We start from the raw sequence: 23308 nt of genomic DNA on the forward strand, positions 1-23308 counted from the left end.
CGTCACAAACACGATTTCCATCCAATTTATTTACAAACCTTGTTACGTCAACTAAGCAGATTGTAACGCAACAATTGCATTGTTTACCAACAAACAAATGGCGAAACTCGAAATTTAATTTCATAATTAAACAACGAAGTTTAATCTGTTACGTGATTGGTCAAAAGTAAACATGCGGAACAAAGTTGATCATTATGACGTTTCGATGAGGATTGTTGTTGTGTCAATGCGGAGAGAAAGCTAACTGTGACGAATAAAGACTTCGCATAAGGTGCATTATTACGTCACTTTAATCAAATAGAAACGACTGTTTGCGATAAATGACAAAGTTCATTGTGATGTAAGAAACATGTTTGACTACTTGACGATGATCAAATAGAGGGAATTGTGACATTGATAATGACCTCTGTCACGAGGATTGTTTACGACGACTGTTTGGTTATTTTAGTATAAATTTCTGTCTCGTGGATTAAATTATGAAACTGTATAAGATTTATCTGAAAGAAGAATAAGTTCCAGTTCGCTGGTTGTCTCTTTTCTCTAATCCTCTTGTAATTATTTCCTTTTCGGCAAATTTTTGCTTCGCGCCTTATCCATCCTTTGTTCGCAAAGCTTACGTCACAAACGCGGCTGGAAGCCTGGTCTGCACCACGCTATTGTTTCTATGATGTCACAATTAAACGTTGATGTGGCAGCGGCGACCAGAAGCGCTCCCAGTGTGACGTCACAGAGAGGCTACAGAGAAAGAGAAGAAATGCGCGATTCGTTTATTAATTGACACACACGATTGTTACGTCACTTAACGATTGTCTCAGTTGGATTAATGGTGTAAACGAGATGTTTTAAACAAGTCATAAAAGTTAGATAGATTGAGAATTGTAACAGCGAACGTTGTATGAAAGTAATGTAGGGGTGAGATTTAGATGTCAATAAAATCCAACCTTTAGGTGGCAGCATAGCGCACAGATACAGTGGAACTCGAAAAAGAGAAAAATCACTTCTAACACTGGAATTGGATTTATTTTCATCCGCGAGAAGGCGCACAAGAGTGGTGGGATTGTAGCCCTACTCCAGCCGTTGGTAACAATAACTTCGACGAGAAAGGCGAAAAAAGCGGCGGGCGCGAAGACGCGGCCGGTGGCGTAGACTACTCAAGTAAATATGAGAGTCATTTGTGATCGTGTTCTGTGAGGGGGAGGCGTACGGTCTCGAAAGCGCGATTCAGTTTTGACGCTTTTATTAATTGCAGTTTAGACGAGTCGTTCTCAGATGAGCTAAGGTTTACTGTTGAGTAACAGTGGATATTGTGACGTCAATTAACTCAATATATCTTACAGATCTTGCAAGAAAGTTTGTTTCAAAAGTTTTTAAAGTCTTGTCAAATTGGAATATTTAAATCAAAGTTGGATTATTACGTCACAATCTGCTCAACAAACGTACGCAAGTCATCTCTTTATAACAAAGGTAAGTGGGGGGCGAGTTCTCTAGCACAAAAGTTTCGTATGGCACTATACGAATGTATGCGACTGCTAATAAATATTTTTACGAACAACATCGGTGTTTTAACAATTAATTTACTGGATTTTCAGCTTTAATTTTCGGCGGAATCAAGACACGGTTTATCTAACTTAAGAATGGACGCCCGACTCGTCGCGGCTCGTCTCCCCGGGTTTCCGATGTACCAACCCCCGTACGCCACCCCAACTTTCCCGGGCTACCTGCATTACAACCCAGCAGCTGCAGCAGCAGTAGCAGCAGCAACAGACCCAGCTGCTTTCTATCCCCCAATCGTAAGTTTAAGGTTTAGAAATAAAGTTTACAATTCAATTTGAAAATCGCAAGTGAGTCTGATATTTCAAAATGGCCGAGCAGGGCGTAAAAAAGTTTAGGCTTTATTCACATTAAACGCATTGCTATTTCCCAAACAGCACTAAACTGGGATTAGTATACAAGCCTATATTAGCTTACTTAAAATGTACAAACGATGGAACATGTTCCTAATTCCAAACCTTTGTGCGAGTTTTTAATGTGGCAACCACCCATATTTTACCCGTTTTAAATCATGGAAAAAACAACAACGCCTATGTAACTATAATAATAACTAAATACTCATCAATTTTAACTTTAAACTCAAACATGTTGCAAATAAATCTAACCGCATCGTGTTTTTAGGGCCCGGGAGAAAACGCCGATGCTTGGCGGGCAGGACTCAGTCAAGCTGCCGCGGCCGCTTACTACGATCCCTCGATGGCCGCACACTACGGAGGATGCTATGGGTAAGATGATTGTAACTAAGATTAATTTGTGTTGCGGTATTACGGTCTGCTAACTATATCAATGCCACCTCAACGCAAAGGGTTGATGTTGTTTATGTTTCATTTTCTACTATTTTACTTGTTTTTATAAAACGCAGAATATCTGAATAAATATAAAACAAAATTACATTTGCTAAATTATACGCACTGTATATTAACTTAATCTTTTACAATTATCATTGACAGATATGGACCAATGGGTCTCAGCGACGGTGCTCGGCGTAAAAACGCAACCCGAGAAACAACATCGACGTTAAAAGCGTGGCTTAATGAACACAGAAAGAACCCTTACCCAACTAAAGGGGAAAAGATCATGTTAGCTATTATTACCAAGATGACGCTTACACAGGTAAATTAATAAACCTTTTGAGTTATGGATAAGCCAAGCAACATGAAATAAATTTTGTTTTCTATTTGAAAAGTAATTTAAAAGAGAATTATTTCAAGAACTGGAATTTTTGAATTTAATATTTTTTGTTTTAAAGGTGTCGACCTGGTTTGCAAACGCGCGTCGTCGTTTAAAGAAAGAAAACAAGATGACGTGGTCTCCAAGGAACAGATGTGGGGAAGATGATGACGAGGATGATTTGGCAGATGATGCTGGTAACCATGGTAACACAAGTCGGTCATCCTCGCCAGTTGGTGGCGCTGAAGATGTGGACATGAGAAGAGGAGATTTTGGGAGATTTGAAGCATCCGGAGGGGATTTATCAGACGGAGCGTTCTCGGATGGAAGGGATGAGAGAAGAGCAGGAAAAGAGGAGGACAGAAGAAAATCTCCTTCTAGTTTAGGTGAGTTAAAAATATTTTATAAGTTTATTTTTATTAATGTTAGGTAATTAGTAGAATAAGGGAAATTTGCCACCAACTAGCAAAGTTTACATAGACGGGTTTATGGATAAATTTATCGCTGTTTAAGTTTGTTTCCATTTGGTCTCGCCTCAGGAAATATCGACGCACTGTCAAAATGGCGACGCGTTCGACTGATACGTCGTAAATCAGTTCTCCAAATGTTAAAATAGCTTCGATACATGATAATAATAACTCTGCATGATTCGTTTGTTATGTCGCTTGAAATAAAAATGGCGATTGTTGTTTGTTAGTTTGTCGTAAGAATCGAACTTCGGACCTTGGACTTTTAGTTTGACAAACCACATGTCGAATTCACTGTGACATCATAATTACCCAAACGCTTGCTAACAATGATACAACACGGGTTGATTGTTCATGATTATTTGCAAACAAAGCGTTTAACTTACTGCACTTGATGACGTCACTGTCGCCACAATCATCGTGTTGCGCGACGCTTCGGTCTGAAACAATATAAAAAAACAATGTTAATTGTTTTGTTGGATCGTTGACACATATCTGTAAGAATTGCTAAACCATACATCATAATGGGCTTTGTTACGTGATAATCAAACTAAGGCCACGTCATCAAGTATAAGTTCATGTGTGGATTAGCGTCGAATCAGGCGTTCCACATCCGTTGGATTGAATTCCCAGAGCAAAAGTAGAGTTCAGTTAAAGGTTAGGTTCACGAAAAGGTCAATTTATGAGGTTGTGACTTAAGCGGGTTCAGATAAAGTTTCTTATGTCGTAACAATACCAGGACAATAGTTATATTTTCACACCGCGTGACTATAACTATGTTATTTTTTTGCAGTTTCGAGATCACTAAGCAACGACGAATCAAGAAGTCGTCTCGCCAACGGACATTTCGTCAAACATGGAATCCACCCGTACTCAAACCCAAGGTCCTCCCCAGCCTCAAGACCCAATATATCTTCACCCATCCAAGCTCGACCAGGATTACCCTTTCCCCCTAACATGCCCCCCATGCAAGCCCCAAGCTCTCAAGCCCCGCCCCACTTTCACAGCTCCCAGTTCAACCCAGCAGCCGCCGCCTCCCTTATAGCTGCATCACGTGGTCACCCCCTTCCTCCCCACGTCATGGCCGCACTAAACGAGCAAGCACAGCGTCACTACCAGCAAGCATTACAACACATGCCCAACTATCCCTTCCACGGAGAACGAGCTCTCTCCACCAGCACTAACGCGAGTCCATCACCCAGTACGTCATCTAGGGTATCTTCTACGTCACCATCTACGTCATTAAAGCCAGCATCATCCGCTGAAACATCAACTGCGTCAACCCCACCGAAGCCAAAAATCTGGTCGATCGCCGACGTCGCTACAAGTCGCGATAGTTCTAAGGATATTTCCAACCGAAGCAAGATTTGTCACAAATCACACTCGCTTAGCCCTCCTTCGTCACAGAGCGACGACAAAGATATGTCGAACGTTCGATCGTGGGTTGGAGGTATGTTACATCACAAACTAGCAGCAGCCATGCACCCGACGAACCCACAACTAATGGGACTTTCCCCTTCGTCCCAAGGATCAAAGGTCCCCTCCAACGGGGCAAGGTACCCCCAATCCTTCCCACGATTTGCGGACATTGTCGCAGCGCAACAAGAGAAGGCAAACGCCGCAATGAGGGAAATGGGAAAGCCCCACCATTCCGATGACGTTATTATTATGTCAGAAAGATCGCCCACTATTCATGAAACACCAATAGAAGCACTACAGGCGAGGTAAGACAAATTCAATATATAAAAATTGATAAAATGTTGACTATGTTAAACATAAGGCAACTTACTTTTTTTCAACAAAGCTAACTTATTGTTGTTTTTAGACGAAATTCGAGTCACTCGCCAGTTTCACCGCAACAGAGCGACGAACATTGAAGCTGTACATGGTGAAGTACAACGATGGCACGCGACCTGTTGAGATAAAGATGGAAGTTTGAAAGATGCTTGATACAAACCAGGCACACATGGAGTTGCGAATGGGTGAAGCGGTTCGAGACCCTCCTCTGTTGTTTAAAAACGATACTGGTTTGAGCATGTGATTATTACGTCAACAATGTACCAAGTTGCAATGACACCAGTTATAATGTTGAGTGTTGTGGTATATATATATCATGATAACACACCGTGTTCTGTTTTGAAAAGTTCATTGAGATTTTGTTCTTCTTTTCGTCCTAAGCACGTAATAAACTACGAAAGAAATACCTTTTGTCTCGGCACGATGACAGATTTTAATATTTGAAAGAATATTCTGACGCAAAAGAGACGGTTAAAAACCAGCAGTGAGCAGCTTAGTTGATTAGCTTTAGAAGGTTGTCATGAAAATTACAAACTTGGCTGTTCGCCTTAGCGATGATTACATAGGTTGCCTGATGCTGATTACAAATGTCACAACTGTTACGATGTAAATTCGTATTCCAACCGCAAATAAGACGCACAAATACCAAAAATAAATCCCGGTATTTTGCTATCCAAGTCGGTTAAATATGCAACAGCCCACTAACCACCCACACAAACAAGTTCCAAGAAAGTTTCCGCAAAATAAGCAACCGCAAAGTCTAATGTGACTTCACAGGAAAAAGCTCGGCTGGATTTCGAGTTTTACATCATTAAAATAATATTTTGAAAGAGGTTAAATCCCAATTAGACTTATCCGCTGCATAAACTTTACGGCTATACCGCAAAATCTGTCAAACAGACTCAAAACAAAATAATGTACCGCGTACACTGGAAACCACCATTTTAAATGTTCAAGCACGATTCAACCTACAGAGTTAGGAGTTGCTTTCATTTCAAATGCCAAGGACAGAAACAATTACAGTATATGGAGCATAGGAAGTTAAACAAACACTTTAGATTCAATCAGGCAATGTGGCAGAGTTTATAATGGATTGGCCTCCCCCATTCCCATTGGACGACAGTCGTTTAAATTCTTCGATATACCGGGATCAATAAATTAAATATCAACCACTGCCCCAGTCATTTCCACGACTGCTACAGCGCAATATGTACCGCTGAAGATAAATTGGAATCGCAAAAAGTGAGTTGTTTACTTTTAATTTGAATTCAATTATGCGATCATACTTTGTCAGTTACGTCATAATACATTTGCTTTCATAATAGTCTGAGTAATTTCATAGATCATAATAGTCATTGTTGCGTCGTTAATTATCTCATTTATTATTCTTATTTTCACCTGCCGTGAATAGTTTTCCCACGATTATAAGATTTTTATGTCAAATCGTCGTTTTAATGATTTATAAGCAAGTATAGATAGATTATGTCAAACCAGAGTGTTCCCTTTTTCTGCTAGTAGACTTGTAAGTCGCCGAGCGCATAAATAATGCATACGATCTTCCTATCGCGTTTTAATGCTCGATTTTTTTAAAGATTCGCGGTGTTAGTACAACTTATTAATTGTCTCAACCAACAAAGGGCGTGGTCGCGTTTTCAGTGACGTCATTTATAAAAATTGAAATAGAAAAATATGAATTTTAAAGTCGATTTTAGAAAAGTTGAAATCTGCTTTTATGACTGTTAGGTTAGCGTTTTATATTCGTCACAATAAATCCATGATCGCGATTGTCAGCGAACAATGGATCCATTATTCATAGAAATCTTATGAGAAGAATTCAATTACAAAATCTGGTGACGTGGAAGTGGTTATTTCGTACCAATAATGCTTGTCCCGTCACAATGTTCCCACGTACGGAAGTATTGTTACGTAAATTGATAACAATCCTGTTTGTGATGTAGCAGGATTCAATTTGGATCGCGGCGTCGCGGTCCGCTTGTTCGGGATCTATTTTGTCACGAAAGAGGGGGTTCGTAGGGGCCCAAATCGCTGCTTTATGAAGTCATAATGACGGGGTAACTTGTGCGAATATTGAATTACTTAAAATTGTTTCGCAAAAGTTTTTTCTTGTTCAACAGGTGTAGATACCAGATTCACATTATAAGATTTAAGATGGGGTAAATTGGGGTAATTCACCCACCCATTACCTCGTGCTATCTAAGTCGCCTAACTGTATGTAATGTAGTCCGCTGTACATTCGTAATGTATATACATTGTGCTCTGACGAAAGCGACCTGAATATAGAAAGTCGAAAGGGCGGTTTTCAAAAATATGTTACCAAAAGAGATAAATAACTTGTATACATATATAATTTTGTTTGGAACAAAATTATTCATTGCTAGATATTTAAATATAAGATGACGCATGTTTGACGTAATATAACGTAAAACTTCAACATTTCTTGCTTAAATAATGACGTAATAATGTTTGGTTTGTTTGACCTTGTTTCCGATAGAATATGGAGGCCGAAAATTCGGTGACATTATGACGTAAATAAACGAAACGGCAGGTGGCTATTGTTGGAAGGCGCAATATCGATGTTTATGAGCAAAACATCGTGTCACAATGCTTTAAATTATTTATTTTGTAATAAAAATATTTGACAAAATAATAAAAACCTTCTGTACGACTTAAAATACATAAACGTGTAAATTGTGGCGGTTATGACATGCATGCATACATGGTGTCTTTAGTTCACACTTCACAGTTTTAACGAGTTTTTTACAAGCGTTCTGAAACAAGCCGTCTACAATCATGCTGTTTAATTTTATTATTAAAAAAAATTTCGCGATTTGCAAACATCTTAGAAACATATGTCCTTGCCATAATGTTGGATAAACAGTTTGTAAGTTTTTTACTTTTTCAAACCTTCGACAAAGGGGTGTTATAATCTAAGAGGGAACGCCCCGCATTATTGTAAAACAACCTAATTAGAAACGGGTTTGTTTCGTCACGAAACGCTTTGTTTCGTCACAACGTCGGTAATTATGCGATCACGAGAACCGTCATAATAGCGATTGTTTAGAAACAAACAAAGGTGTTGTGGTAAATGCAGCTGGACATTTGAGAAAAAAAAAATGCTGTTCGAAGTTTTAAACCCTATATATCCATTTTTAGCGAAACCGGCAGAATAATATAACTTACAGCATGTGTTGAGTCGTGATGGATCATTGTTTTTATTGTAAACTTTTTATAGTTGGGTCATGTTAATCTTATACAAGAATAAACCCGATTTTTCGCCAGAATTTTTCGTCGCCTTTCAGCTTCTATCACGTCACAGACGGCCGGCGTGTAGAACCGGCTCGTTGTTTATGACGTCACAAGCGAACGAGTAAACAGACAGAGGAAGCTGTCGCGATTATCGCGGATTAACACGAATTTTGCGATACGCCCACGCGAACAAAACCCCTTAAATAAAACACGAAACATTTTGCTAAAAGAAGTAAAATTCTGTCGTTACAATTAGAAGGCAATAACAAGGTCACAATTATTTTTTAGAGCTAAAAAACAAAATTCCTGAAATATAACAAATAAACCAAAAAGGATTGTCTTGGCGCGATTTATCGAGTATTACGTTGCTATTGATTGTTTCGCAATAAACATAACGCGCGAAAACGCGTTTTTCGTGGAATTGGGGAGACCGGCTACAGCTATGACGTCACAAACAAGCAACAAACATACCACTGTGACGAAACAAACTTTATCTGTCCCCCAACACTTATAATAGTTACATAACAAGCAAAGTTTTCAAGCTTTTTTAACTAACATCGTGACAGCATGTATACGAGATGCTGAGATATGACGATAAAAATTACCGAAAAAAGAGAAAGGGCAAAAGTCATTCCGTGTTCGTGCTGTTCGTTTATTTTGATGAGTCGGAATTCTAGAATGTCATTGTTTGTATCGCGACATCGCGTTAACCTGGTGTTAGTAGTTTGCGGCTAACTAAGCACTTCCCACAAGTTTAATTTCATAACCTCATCCTATGTCGTCATAATAAACCGTATGTCGTCAGACGAAGCACTTATATACATCGGTTACAAGGTCGTGATGGGGCGTAGGGCTCTGTGAGGTCACAAACATGAATGTTCGTTTATCAAGCAGATTGCTACAGATACGAATCGACCGTTAGTCAAAAAATCGTAAACAGGATCTCGTTTTAATTGAAATTTAAAAAAATGATCTTCGTAAGGAAATAACCAACAGCGCCCGATATATCATATTATGATGCAATAAACGAAGTTGTTTTGCGAAAATCGGGTTTTCGCGGTTCCCAGGTGCATGGGTCTCGGGCGAACACGAGTTTTTTGTAAATTCCTGGTAATCCCCTGTTATGATACCAAACACAACCTCCGTTCAAGCCGCACACTTCCAAGAACAAGAGAGCAATCAATCAAATAAACGTTAACATGCGTTGTTAAATTACGTACAGCACCACAATTACACCGTGTAATCGTGTACAGCATCTTAACTACACTTTAAATGCACGAAATGGCTACAAAATACCAAGACTTAATCTATTTTATCGCTGAAACAAAAACATATACTGATGTATACAACAGGCCACAAAATGATTCGAACATATACACAATGTGGTTATAGATTCTGTATATATGCACCCATGTTTTAAATTCTCAACACTATTTATAAAGTAAACGGTAAAAACGTGACGAATTCTTTCACGAAATCCAAGAAATATTCGCCACTGCCATCAAGTGCTATACAATGGGCCACACTATTTTTGAAGATATACCGTGCAAGGTTGTTTGAGAGCTTGTAATTATGACATACATGTTCTACAGATCACGTTTTATCAAAAGTAGCAGGCAAAAAAATATAGGGCTTTGTTCTATATAAAACACAAATACCTTAGAAAAGTGAAACTAAAAAAATAAAAATTATGAATCCGATTTTATTTACTCTTAAAGAAAAAAACAAGGTTCAAAAAATGGTGATTTTAAACGTTTTACATATTATTCCAAATATTAAAAACTTTGTTATAACCCCGGGTTTATTAATGCTCAATAAAGACTCAATTAAAATATAGAGTCGGCCACAACATGCCGGGGAAGAAAATCTGACTCAAACAGCAATATAATAAGATTCACTGCCCAGTCAAGATTTAAAGCTGTCACTAAGCGCGGTTTAAATCGGATCGGACCAGGATTTTGTCGGGTTTAGTAAGAGAGCGTATTTCTCGTGAGATATCTGTTTACAAAACACATCTGGACCTCGCTCGCATCTGTTTTAATCGGATTAAAATTTGTAGCAAATTTCTTGGTTTTGCATCTGTCTGTTCACGAAGTTTTATTGGGATTTAAATAAGGTGAAAATACAGGAAATTACACACACACTGCTGTGGTCTACTTTACATTAAAATTTATTTTTAAAACGAATTAACCATCTTATATTTGGTGCTTTTAATAGAAAAAACACTTTCGTTTTGTGCATTTTATAGAGAAGATCATTCAGTTTAGAAAAAAATGATAGTCCAACTTTTACATTTTACTTTGAGATGTTAGAAAGAAACATGTTTTGTACCATTTAAAAGTAATATTTATTTTTCACACGCGTCTATTTGTTTGTTATCGTTTCGTTATGCATTGGTCGCGCTTTTTGCACGAACCGAAGTGAAAACATCGTTCCATCAGTGATGTTCCAAATATTTAGAATAGATGAGAGCTAAGCTTATAACAGATACGAAGGGGCAGGTGTCATTTAGGGGCGGTCGGCTGTTATTTTAAGAGGGAGTCAATATTAAATAAAAATTTTAAAATAAACTGAACTTATCTGCCTTTTAATACAAGTTAATTTATAGGCAACACTTTTTCAATTGTTGTTTTGAACAAATTTAGTAAAAATCGGTCGTTTTATTGAGTTTTTAAAATATTTTCGTAACCCCCTTGGACTTGGATTTGATTGGTTGGGTCGGTTAATGATGGTCGTACCGGTTTTATTACATCACAGAGGGTTTTGTTTATAACAATCACTAACAATGGCTGAAAAGATTACCTAGCAGCTGGACGAGGCGACAACACGAAACAAATTGTTACGACATAAACATACTGCTACGTCACAAGTGATACATCTTGATCGAGCGGCAAATTCGAGATGTTTAATTTTTGCAACAAACGAATTTATGACGAAATAATGCAAGTACAACCATTATTACATAAATATTACGCCACATTCAGCATTGTGACGTAATACTGCTGATTCTAAAGTTACGCATCGAAGTGTCTGGTGTAGCACGTGGTCGCGAAATATAAATCGCGAATGTAACAAAATAATTCTTACAGTAAATATCGAGTTCATAATGCGTCATAATTATCTACGTTGTGACGACATAAGGACGGCGTTTACAAAAAAAAACAAACAATAAAGCTGGATTACAGAATGAGTAAATAAATGTAACTTAATTATCCTTCCGAAGCGACGCAAAGACGGTCGTTATAACACGAATGTTGTTTCACACACCTCGTACCCGCATACAAGTTACCACATATATAACTTAGTTTTTGCGGCGTATTTTAGCAAAGCGCGAAATCGAACAAAACCGTTTGTTAAATGTCACTGTTTCGATACGTATTAGAAGCCGGGTTTATGTGGGGTGATTTATTCGTTTGTGATCCTGTTTAGCGACCGCCGTCGTTAATTAGACCCCATTGTTTAATTGTGGCTTGACCTCATGTCGTAACAATGGTTGACAAAGCCATTGTCACGTAAACAATGGTGGTTTATGACGTGACATGTTGTCTGATCGTAATTGTTGTTTGTTGTGTTTTATTGTTTTATAACAATGCTAATTATATATCCACTTACGATCATTGTTACAAATTCAAAGAAAATCAAACTTTCTTTATGACCTCATAATAAAACCGCTCCAATTGCGACAACTTTATGTAAAATAAACAAACAAGAAATTATTCTGATTGCGCGCGAGCACATTTTTAAATTAGAAACAAGGTTGATTGTATGGTCACAAAGTTGCTTTAACAATCGATTGCCTTGTGAGTATTTATGACGACATAATCAAGTGACGTTTACGAGGGCGCTCGCATCATTTTGGTTGTTACGTCACAAAACAACAAAGCAATCGCCAAAGAAGGAATCGGAACGAGCAATTAGGAACAAACGATTGGGTAAAATTGCGACATTTTTATGATTCTAGAACCCATTGTACTTTCGCGCCCAAACTTTTATGACGTCATTCCCGGGTTACAGAGTTGTAACCATGGCAACTAATGCTCTGTGGTCGAAATATGTTTGAGAATGGTGCAAGTGTTAAACAGGGTCGTAAAATTGTGACGTAATAATGCTTAGTATTACTTCATTTCCTCCGAATCTGTTTAAACAGAGCTCCGAAATCGCGTCAAACAGCGGGAAGTCGGATATTCGGGAATCGCGTGCAGGGTTCGAAAATAGAACGCAGGGTGCGCGATTATCTATAAGTCTTCGTTCAAACTATTGTTTCGCGCTTTTCTATTGTTTTGTAACAAAAGCTGCAGGGAGTTAAAATTGTTGCGATTTTCACATAATGACGTCATAATAACACTGTTAATAATATGCGGATAATTGTCTGTGACGTCAGTAATGCGGGGAAATGGATTCAAATAATTTGAATGAATAATTTGGTTGTAAACGTCAAGATACGAACCGCATGTGTTTCGAATTACATAAGACTTTCTAAAAATTCCGTTCCTAGGTTACGAAAATGGTGCTCGTAAATGACGTCATAAACGTCAAATCCAAAAATTAACTTTTGATTTTTAGACCTTTTGGCTTCCGTTGTTTCTGAAGCGATGGTCAATATGGGAAAAGGCAATTGTTCGTTGGTTAAATTAACAATGCAGTATATTTTGCAGCAAAACGACGTCACAAATGTATGCGGTTCGAGCTATTTCGTGGTCTCCCATTGTTTAATGTTGCAAAGCAACTCGCATTGATTGTGGCGTAAACAATTATTTCACCTGGCGTCGGTTTTTCATTATCATGTCAGCAATGGTGATTATCTTGTTATAGAGGCGTTTGTTGTGTCATAGTGGGGATAAATATTTACGGAGCGTGAAATTTTGCAATAATTTCCATTGCCCGGCCGGGGGGTTGTTTGTTTATACAAAAAGTTTTGTTGTAATAAGACACCCGCGATGTACGCGACGAAAGTCGTGTACGCGATTTACGCGGTATAAGCGACATCATTTATACAGCTGATTTAAACTTTTCGCGGTACGATGCAAACGCCGCAAAACTGTGTTCCATAAAATAAAATTTTCCGCCTTTTTTCGTTCCTAGAAGTCACGTGTTACGAGGTGATTATTACGCAACTAACGCTCCGATAATAAACAACGCAAGATTTTATCAGAATTACAAAGACTTGGATCTAATATCTGCATATTTTGACTAGATGTCGTCGATACGGTACCTGGTCGTGTGTATCGCGTTTATCGCTTGATCGCGCAATGACCTATATGACGTCACAGTCGTTGTTTCGACGAGTGCAAGTGCAGCGGAAGTTTAAACAAAAGCGCGGGTAATTTCCATTGTCATTGTGACGTAGCTATTAAGGCCAGTATGACGTAGAACATCGATGTATTCGTTACAATTGAGGCCGATTGTTACGTCATCAATAAACGATTGTTCGGAATTTAATTTCAATTTCGTGTATCCGTCCGTGAACTTTTCAACTCTATTGTGACGCAGTAAGCGCAAACAATCATAACGCTTCTGAATTAAACGAGATCTTTAATCGATGTCGATGTTTCGACAATAAATTAATTAAGCTCGACATTGTGACGTCATAAAATGCTGTGTGATTAAAATTGGTGTATAACAATTAAGTTTTGCAACGTCACAATCACTTTCACGTGGGGAAGAATTAAAAAGAAGCCAAAGCACAGGTTGGTTTGTTTAAAACGCGATCTATGGTGACGTCACAGATCATTCACAATCAGGTCAAACAGTTGTCACTTGTTGGTATCCGGCGCGCTATAATTACGTCACAGTGAGAGATTGTCGGCCCGCGCCGTGTCATAAGTTAATAGAGATGGAGCACGCAGTGTTTCCAAACAAAAACTCATAGTGCTACATTCAAAACAAACGGCCGGAATCTGGAAACACGAAGCCATATGCGACCGGGGATCGGAGATTCGCTCTGCGGGAGAACGAAGCCGTAATCGCGGCAGAATGATTCGTTTACACCCCGAACACAAACCATGCAAGACCAATTAACACAAATTCAAATAACGCGGCTCTCGCGTGCCCAGGGACGTAACAATAACATTAAGACGTAATAGACACGCCATATGTCCGGGCTTCGATCCCAGCGTTCATAGTTCTTAAAAATTTGATCCAATTTTGAACTTAGCGGCAAAGGCGCGTGTTCTATATAAAATTATAAAGAACGCCTTTAATCGCGTTTTTCCGCTTATTGTAAACTCGCTTCCGAATTATCAAAGAACAATCGTTATTTAATGACGTAATAAACGTGGCTTAACTTGAATTTTCCCTCATTGTCATTTGCAAACCATTGTTTTACAATTAGTAGCATTATTACGTCACAAGCGGGCATGATAAGCCACTGATAGTGGGTTCCGATACCATCTTGTATGGGATTTAATTTTCACGCCTTTTTATCCACATGGTTTAGATCCCATACGACCAAGCGTCGTGTCAATTAATTAGCTACGTCATTATGTCAATTAGAAGACAAAGAGATTTAATTCCACCCGTTCCCCAAAAGATCATTTCAATTCAACTAAAACTACGACACAGAAGAACCATTTTCCGGATCATGGCGTCACAATCAGGTTTCGATGTTCCGTTCGGGATTTTAAACGAAAATCCGGAACAAAATAATGTCGAAACTCGATGAGGATATTTTAATCCCCAACTTGAATACGCGTGAGTGTAAGGACGTGTAAAACAAGCCAGACATCATACCGGTCGTAACATACAAGTGTATGATACCACACGCATGGTTTATATTTAGAATACCGGTAGTTCGGCCCCGGTGTATACGATCGGCTTTATATGGAATTGTTTTCAAATTGATCGCACTTCGAGGCGTATTCGAATTCACCGTCAAAGAAAATAGAACAAACAATGATTATACCGCACGATGTGAATTCATGACGTAACAATCAATGCAGCTTGCATTATTTATCGCACAATGGCCAATTATGACGTGTGATTCATTTTATGACATAGGAATTCTAAAGAATTTGAAAAATTCGGAAATTTAAAAAATATTAAGAATAGAGACCTAAAATAAGTTGCATCACGCTTGAACTTGAAGGAAATTCCCGAGTTACAGAAGTTTATGTTTCTAACTCTGCGGGAGTCCGAATTACATACGTTTACGAAAATCGACATAAACATGGTATGTTAGCATGTCTATATTGACCCACATACATCCCATATCGCTGTAATTCCCACACCTCATAGAAATAACATAAAACAAGCAGAGATGTTAAATAAGGAAACACCGGTGTTACCGGTTTATGAATTTATAGTTACAACCATGTTTGCGACTTATGTATAAAGAATTTCGCTGGCAACACTGTAAGGTTTAAGGAAAGGGGTCAATCTGTCCCGTAGGGAACACAGATATGTTTTAAAACGACACGAAACGCTGAAAGGAAATGGGTAGCTACACTTCCAAGCAGCTTTCAGCGTGTTTGGACAATGACCTATGGATTGTTAGGTCACAACGACGCTTGTGAGGTAACAGTGCGCACTATGAGGTCACAAAGCAATATCGAGTTTCGCGTGTTCCGCTTTCCCCTAACAGCTGGAAGCTTCACGCGGGGGTTGAAAGTTTTATTTGAAAACTTGGGGAATAAAACTGTAAACGTAATGCGCAAGGAGATGCATGGTGTGGGTAGCGCTCTACTTCCCCTGGTGGGGGAGGTGACGTGTTAGTGACGTCAATCGATGACGTTGCAAATGGAAAGGGAATTAATAAAATTAAAGAGTTTTTGACAAGATATTTTATTTAAAGACACTTTTGTTCAAGCTAATATCAATCAAACCTGTGTGCCCAGGACTTGTAACTCTCTTTAGAAGTGTATACGGTTTACTCTAATTGGATTAGATCGAAGAAACGCGCTCCAAAATCGACTTCGCGGATCCACGCGCGAGTAATTGACCTGAATCGCGGCCGATCGCGTCGAAATCGATTCGCGTTTGTCGCGTTTTCGTGTTCGGGATTTTTTCGTGCGGCCCTTTTCATTTTTCCTTAGCTTCCCACATCGATTCAGTTCTTGTTCATTCCCGCGGAGACGATAAAACGACTCAATTAATACAGGACCATGTTTTCTTATTTTTTCACGTCGCCTTTTCGTTCAGGCGAAGCGACCGCGCACATGGAACGAAGTTGGAGCTAAATTTAAAAGAAATTTAAACAAAAAAAACGAGAAAATTCGGATTTCAAACCAGTTGCATTTAGATTTAAACTTATATGCAACGAAATAGTAAGCTTATATGAAACTTTACTCTTTAAACAATTAACCCCTCTTTAAATTTTATTAAAGTAAAGCTACGTCTATGGTTTAACTTTAGCCCAAGGTTTTTAACTTTCCAATTTCATTAAAAGCGATAAAAACATTTAGATTTTCCAAAATCAAAGCAAAATTTTTGACTCGAATTTTTCAGTTTTTTTTAACAATCACTTTAAATTAATTGGAAACACTGGCTTTTAGATTCGAAAATTATCTGGCAGCACTGGGATAAGCTACTGTTGTTATGACGCTGATATAACGATCGCGATGATGGAATAAAGCTGTCCCTTAGCATGTAAACCCTCATCGACGTTTTTCGGTCGTCAGCCCACTTAGTCAAATTGCAAAGCTTAGGCGGCAAGGGAGCGTTCAATGAAGTTTACAGGAGGGGGCCAAATCATAAAAACCTTTTAATATGACAGCCTTACTAGAGATATAAGTAATTCTAATCGACAGTGAGCCTTTTTAAAAGTTGCCAAATATTTAAAAAATATTAATCCAATAAATGTTAATATTTTATGAATAATTTTATGCGATATTTTATTAGGAAATAAAACAGCTAATAAACCCCTTTGTTTCGTAAGAGTGATGCTATTGTTACGCATTAATCACGCGAGGTCATGAACAAGACTGTTATTTCGATTTGATTTATTTAAAAAAATACTTTTGATTTAGCGAACTGGATCGGTACACCGTTATACTCTTACACCCGACGCTACACGAAGGATAATTTAAATTTTTAAATTCGGGAAAATTATTTTATTTTTAGTGACTTTTTTACAAGACAGGAATAGAATTATGGGAAATTGAACCAGCTTAAAACGGATGAGGTCAGAGTAATAATGAATAAAATGCAGCAACTAAAACCCATGACACGAATGTCGTTTATAAATTTTATAATATTTATACCTCTAAACTTTCCCTAGGCCGATTACAACGAATTTACATCAAAATAACGAAAATCAAAGTTAAATAACTTGAAATATTTTACAGAAGTTTCGCGGCATTATCGGTTCATTCGAAACAGTTATTACGTCACAATACTTTAAAGTTGAAACAAACGAATTTTATTTGAACAAAAGTCACGTCACAACTGTTTAAAAATGCACCACTATGACGTCATAAATCTCATTGTGAGCTTGGCTCGTTAAAACAATAGCCTAAGAATTTCGATGTGTTTTTGTTCTTGTTTGTTACGTCATTTAGAGAAAGTTACTTTGTTGGCATTATTACAAAACAACGAAATTCTCTTTGCCACGATTACTACAACAATTAAACAAACAGAAAATAATCGACTACAAGCGGATATTACTTTGTTTGTTCTGTAACAAGATTAAACCCGATATTTGTCGTTTGTTAAACTTTTTATTTTATTCCGGAACTGCTTCGTTTGTTTTACGATTAAACTTCGTTTGATCGTCGACCAATCGGAAGCGAGCTTGTGTATCGAGGTCTGTGAGTGGACAAAGCGATTGTTTGGTCACAGATCGAGCATTGTTTGGTCATAGATAACAAAAGGTTAAAGTTCGACCAAGTTTCGCTGTTTTTCTGGAATTTATAAAATTTTAAATTCCATTAAAATAAAATTATAAAAAAAATCAAAATTTACATATAAATGACGTAATAATGCTCTTTATATGACGCAATACCGATATTCCTGAGTATAAACTTGGAATTGGTTATTTTAAAATTAGGGTGACAATTTTAAGTCAGATTCATCCCAATGTAGTTCGTGGATTAAGTTAACCCGAAATCGATTACTTGGGAGGAAGCATGGGGGAACATTTCATGTTAAACGTCTAAATTATCAAAAATATTGCGACGAAAATGGCTAAAATTGATTAAAAACCGTCGAATTTATCTAGGGCTGGCAATTTACTTTGAACAAAACATGAAAAAAAAACTTGCTTATCTTCTGTATCGTGGCACTGACAAAGGTTCTTTATTACGTATTTGTGACCACTGTGACGACATAGTAAAGTGCGTGTGACGCAACACACGTGTTAACATAGGATAACTGGAGTGGATTTTTATCGCTAAGTTTCCGCCGAAAGAAAGTTTTTACCGAAATATATTTGTCATTCCCAAAGGACCGGTTCGTTTAAAGTGACGACATTTCTAAAATCTAAATAAAAATAAGCGTTTTTTTATGTTGTACAAGCCTTAAATATGTATTCGCTTTCTAAACTTAAAAAAAATCACTAGTCCATGATCAAAGTAGAAATGGCGACGGAATAATCTTATAATCTCCGCAAGTTCATATCGTCGAATATTCGTAGCTAAATAAAGCGTTGGGTTAATCGGACACGACGCGTATCGATCACAATCGTGAAGGTCTTGAGATCATTCCAAAGTATTTCAAAGTTGTTGTTGCTTTTTTGCTCCATTGAAAATAAGTAGCAACCCCTACGTGCAACAATCAAGTCAAAATTTTGGAAAGTCGGAAGGTAAAATAAAGTGCTATGTGACGTCACAATATTAAGGTCAGTATACTGCTTGGGGTCAGACTGCAAAGAAACTGTTTTTTTGTTTATTTTTTTTACAGAACAATGGAGTTCGCAGCTTTCTGTCAAGTGTTTAGTAAAACAAAAGATTCGAAACTTTAGATTTCGAATGTTCTACTGGTAACGCCTTGAATTATTTTCTAAAAAATAAGTAACGGTGTTAAAACAAAGTTATAATATGAAGTAGTTTGTGTATTTTCTCTGAATTTTTGGGGCGTTTTTTAAAATAATATAAAGCAACAAACTATGCAACAAAGAAAAAAAATTGAACCAATACAAGATAATGTATTTTGAGATACTTAACTACATTGAAATAACCAGGAAATCCCTGATATAATGTGATTGAACCACCCGCATTATTTACTGGTTTAACTTTAAATCAAATTTAGATTTACTTTATTCATTTTAAGAAGCGACAAAGAACATTATAAATTAGTTAACCGAATCAACAGCAAATGTCTTGCCTTAGAGAAATATAGTAGGGTGGGGGAAGATGGGACACCTGTTCACTCTTTTTTCGGCCCATTTGCTAGTAAACAAATTTTTTTCGGCCAATTTGGTAGTAAACAAATTTTTTTCGGCCAATTTGGTAGTAAACAAAGAACATTTGAAGAATTATAAAACCATATCCTCACGACTGTCATTTTACGTTGTTATCTGTTTAAAACATAAACAGGATATTTGGATATTATGTGCTAAAGGTGTCCGATTTTACCCTGTAGTATCATACAATTGTGTCCTTATAATCTATAGTATAACGTCATAATACTTGTATAATAAACACAACAACGTAAACATCCCTGCGGATAAATTAAAATAAACACAGAGGTCTAAGGGGCCTGGAATTTATCAAAATATTTCGAGCAGTGACTTGAGGTCTGGTATCTGTCAAATAAATCTTTGAAAATTTTAATTTGATTAAAATTTACAAAGTGGGGCGTCTTGTTAGAATGTGTTCTTGTCACTTGTTTGAAAAATTGGATATGTTGGTCAATTTGTAAGAAACATGGCTGGTGTAATTCGAACTTTTCATTTTTATCCGAGCAAAATTTAGAGCAATGTTTTAACATTCAAATACTGTTAAATAATTTATGTTTCGATATATTTTCTCGCTTGTAAATTTAGTACAGTATTTATATTGTGTTTTAATTTACAAAATAGATTTTCGGTTACTTTTTTGGTTTAAAAATATTTTTTTAGTATTTTTTTGTAAGTAAAACTAGTCAACAAAATAAGTGTGTATAAAAAGTACAGTATTAAGTATATACCTAAAGTTTATAAACGTTGTACTTATAAACTTATATTAAGTTTTCGCTATTCAAGTTAAACAGCTATAGAGACTTTAAAATAACCCAGCAAAAGTACACCACGCCGTAGAATAAAGATCATAGACACTAATCCATTAAACGGTGGATACCGATTTACTGGTTACCATCGCTTTGATGATGAATCCCAAGTCACTACAGTAACCTGGCAGTGTAGTAGTGCTGGTAGTGTACCAGGGGTCTTGTAACAAATGTAGAAACCATTACACATCGGACAGATAATTGAATTAAGTCGGGAAAAGGTTTTTTAAATTCCAACTCCCGTTTCTTGGTTGTTTTTTTGTTCTACATCACAACTTAACCCCGCGCCCCCCAAAAAACACCCCACGGTGAAGCAGCGATAAAATTTTCACGGCAGTTCGAACCCGCTGTTACAAGGTCAGAGGTTAAAGGGGCAGAAAATCTAAAGTTTGATTGACACCCCCACAACAGAGCGATGTCGCGATTCAAACAATCCACAATTCTTTATTACAAGTGCTGCCAACCTAACAATCTCCCAGCAGAGACAGTGGACGGTTTATCAAACTCAAACATTATTAACTCCCTGTTTATTAACCGAATATTTGATTTTTATGTTGCTTTCCAACATAAGCTCACAGGAGATTTTGCGAAACGATTTCCTTTATTACGTTAACCGCTTCACAAACGAGATATACCCTGAGCGTTTGTGACGTCACACTAGCCTTTATATGCACCCCGCGGACTACAGTCGATGAACATCTCGACCGAGGCAATGATCAAAGTATAGCGACTTCGCAAAACAGCGGGTGTCGCGGATCAAAGCGAATAATGTGTCTTTAATCCATGCAGGGAATTTTGGAATCAACAACAAAGGCGAGAGCGACAAAAAAATTTTTTTCACTGTGAACTTTTTTTTCTGTCAAAATTTGGTTATAACATGTTGGGTTATTATTTGACACAATATTGCGAAACAATGGGCGATTATGACGTGACAGTACATGCTGTGCTGCTATTATGACATGACAGTGTTATTTATTATACCTATGTGACATCAAAACCACATCACTTTGCGAGGTTATTGTTAAAATAGAAATAAGGAGATTTTTATATTTGAGAAAATCTAAATCGCGTTAGAGCGTTCAAGAAACTATCCTCATAGAGCTGCGTTCGGAAAACAAAATGGCCGCCGCATTGTAACGTAACAGTATACGTGTCGCCCGATTTTCGAGCTTGTTTTTAAGATGTGAACGAATTATGTGATATGTTTGGCAAAGCCGTGTACAATGTATAGTGTGCAAATGGGATTTTTAATTATTTATTGACAATTTATAGCAAGCCAAGACTGACTAGTTGCAGGTAGAACATATAAAATGCACTTTACACCGTTTCCTCGACTCGTGGGGCTTAAACCGACACTTTAGTGGCGAAGTTCGCTTCCAAGAATTCCAGTCTTCTATATCATATAGCTGCTTCACTAAACAAGCGAGTCTCGCCCACAAATTGCGAGTCATTTCGATTTGAAATATTTATGTTAATGTATCGAAGGAATCTTAGATGGGCCGTATTTAACTATGCGGTTTATGACGTCATATAGGAAAATTGCGAAACTTCTGCGCGTTTGTTTAACATAAATGCGATGGTAGGAACCCGAAAATAAGTCGATTCTTCTTGTATTACAGGACAATGACTGGAACGCAATAATTTTGACGTCATGATGGCGTTTATAGATAGCTCTAAAAATAGACGTTTTCTAATTTGGGAAAAAACTCAAAAAATTACGATAAATATATGGGAAGGTCACGTGTTATATTGTTTGCATACAATGGGTGAATAATAAGAACATGTGGTGAACGATTGTTTCGTAACAACGGGTTAATCGCGATAATAATCGACCTCCAAACGCCAAATCAGATCGTTTATCTTTTATGTTAATTATTAATAAGCATCGCCGCGACCGCGTATTGAAACAATGGATCTCGTTTTAAGTATTAGTTGCCAGAATTTTTAAGTTCTCCTTACAAATTTTGACGATTTTAGGATTTTTGTTCCGGTGTAGTTTGTTTTTATTGTTATTTTTTATAGTGTTTGTTATTTTTACTGTTAATGAAGCGAATTGTGACGTCATATAAATCTCAGTCAGATTTTGATTGACGTTGAACGCTTATCATTGATTGTTAACAAATAATAAGAACAAACAATCTATTATGAACACATAGAAGGTATGTTATCGGTTGGGGAAATTAACGACATATGTGCTACGTGATTTAGCAACAGATTGTGACGTGATAACATGCATTGTAATCGTGATAATATACACCTGGATTACCCATGTAATAATTTGTTTATAATGACTAATAAACGGGGAAATCCCGGAACCAAGAGCATATGGCTTCGTCTTTGTTTAATGATATATAAATACATAGTAGGATTATAGGTTGGGTAAGATGGTAAATATTTCTCAATTTTCGTTTAATTTTGGAGTCAACAAGTTATCTACAGAAGTAAATAACTGTATCTTCACGTCTCTAAAACAGCGTTGTTAATTGGTAAAAACACGATCAGGAAATATGGGATAATATGTGCTAACAGTATCCCATCTTACCTCACAACGGCCCACATTACTATATGTTGTGGCAATCTATACACTAAAATTACCGATTTCAAGATTTTTTTGTAATTCATCAAATTTTGAAAACAAAATTTTTAGACAGTGTTTCGGAAACTGGCCAATTGACCAATGAAGGCAACAATGGCTTGAGATAAACCGTCTGTCTACTTTCCCAAGGGGTCAAGTTGGCAAGGGTGGGTCAGTTTACCCCGTGAGTGGACATAGGGAGTAATGCGATAACTAGGTAACAGGGGGGTTCAGGGTGGGCGGTCAAACAAACGGGGTAAATTAGGGGTTGTTGTATTTGTAAGGTAATTGCTTTCTTTTGATCGATCGGTGTAGTTAATGGTTGAAGTTGATAATTTAATAA

At 37.3% G+C, this 23308-nt stretch overlaps 2 protein-coding genes across 3 annotated transcripts in view; one reads left to right on the forward strand and one right to left on the reverse strand.

Annotated features, from left to right (window-relative positions):
- Positions 1-1337: 1337 nt before the first annotated feature.
- irx-b (transcription factor protein) lies at positions 1338-5391 on the forward strand. The gene is given in 7 exon segments (NM_001078279.1): positions 1338-1464; positions 1590-1790; positions 2173-2276; positions 2502-2664; positions 2801-3107; positions 3982-4912; positions 5014-5391. Coding segments are annotated over 6 exon segments (1713 nt in total). The 5' UTR covers positions 1338-1464; positions 1590-1634; the 3' UTR covers positions 5066-5391.
- The window catches only part of LOC100178504, a 30573-nt gene continuing 10498 nt past the window's right edge, over positions 3234-23308 (reverse strand). The window contains exon 3 of one of the 2 annotated variants that reach the window (XM_026836545.1): positions 3234-3628. In XM_026836545.1, coding sequence (XP_026692346.1) covers positions 3604-3628 — 25 coding nt within the window. In that variant the 3' untranslated portion in view covers positions 3234-3603. Of the gene's footprint in view, positions 3629-17508; positions 18089-23308 lie in introns of those variants that run through there. The other variant, XM_002127215.4, reaches the window with a different exon arrangement.

Source organism: Ciona intestinalis, chromosome 11 (genome assembly GCF_000224145.3).
Source record: "Ciona intestinalis chromosome 11, KH, whole genome shotgun sequence".
Lineage (NCBI taxonomy): Eukaryota > Metazoa > Chordata > Ascidiacea > Phlebobranchia > Cionidae > Ciona > Ciona intestinalis.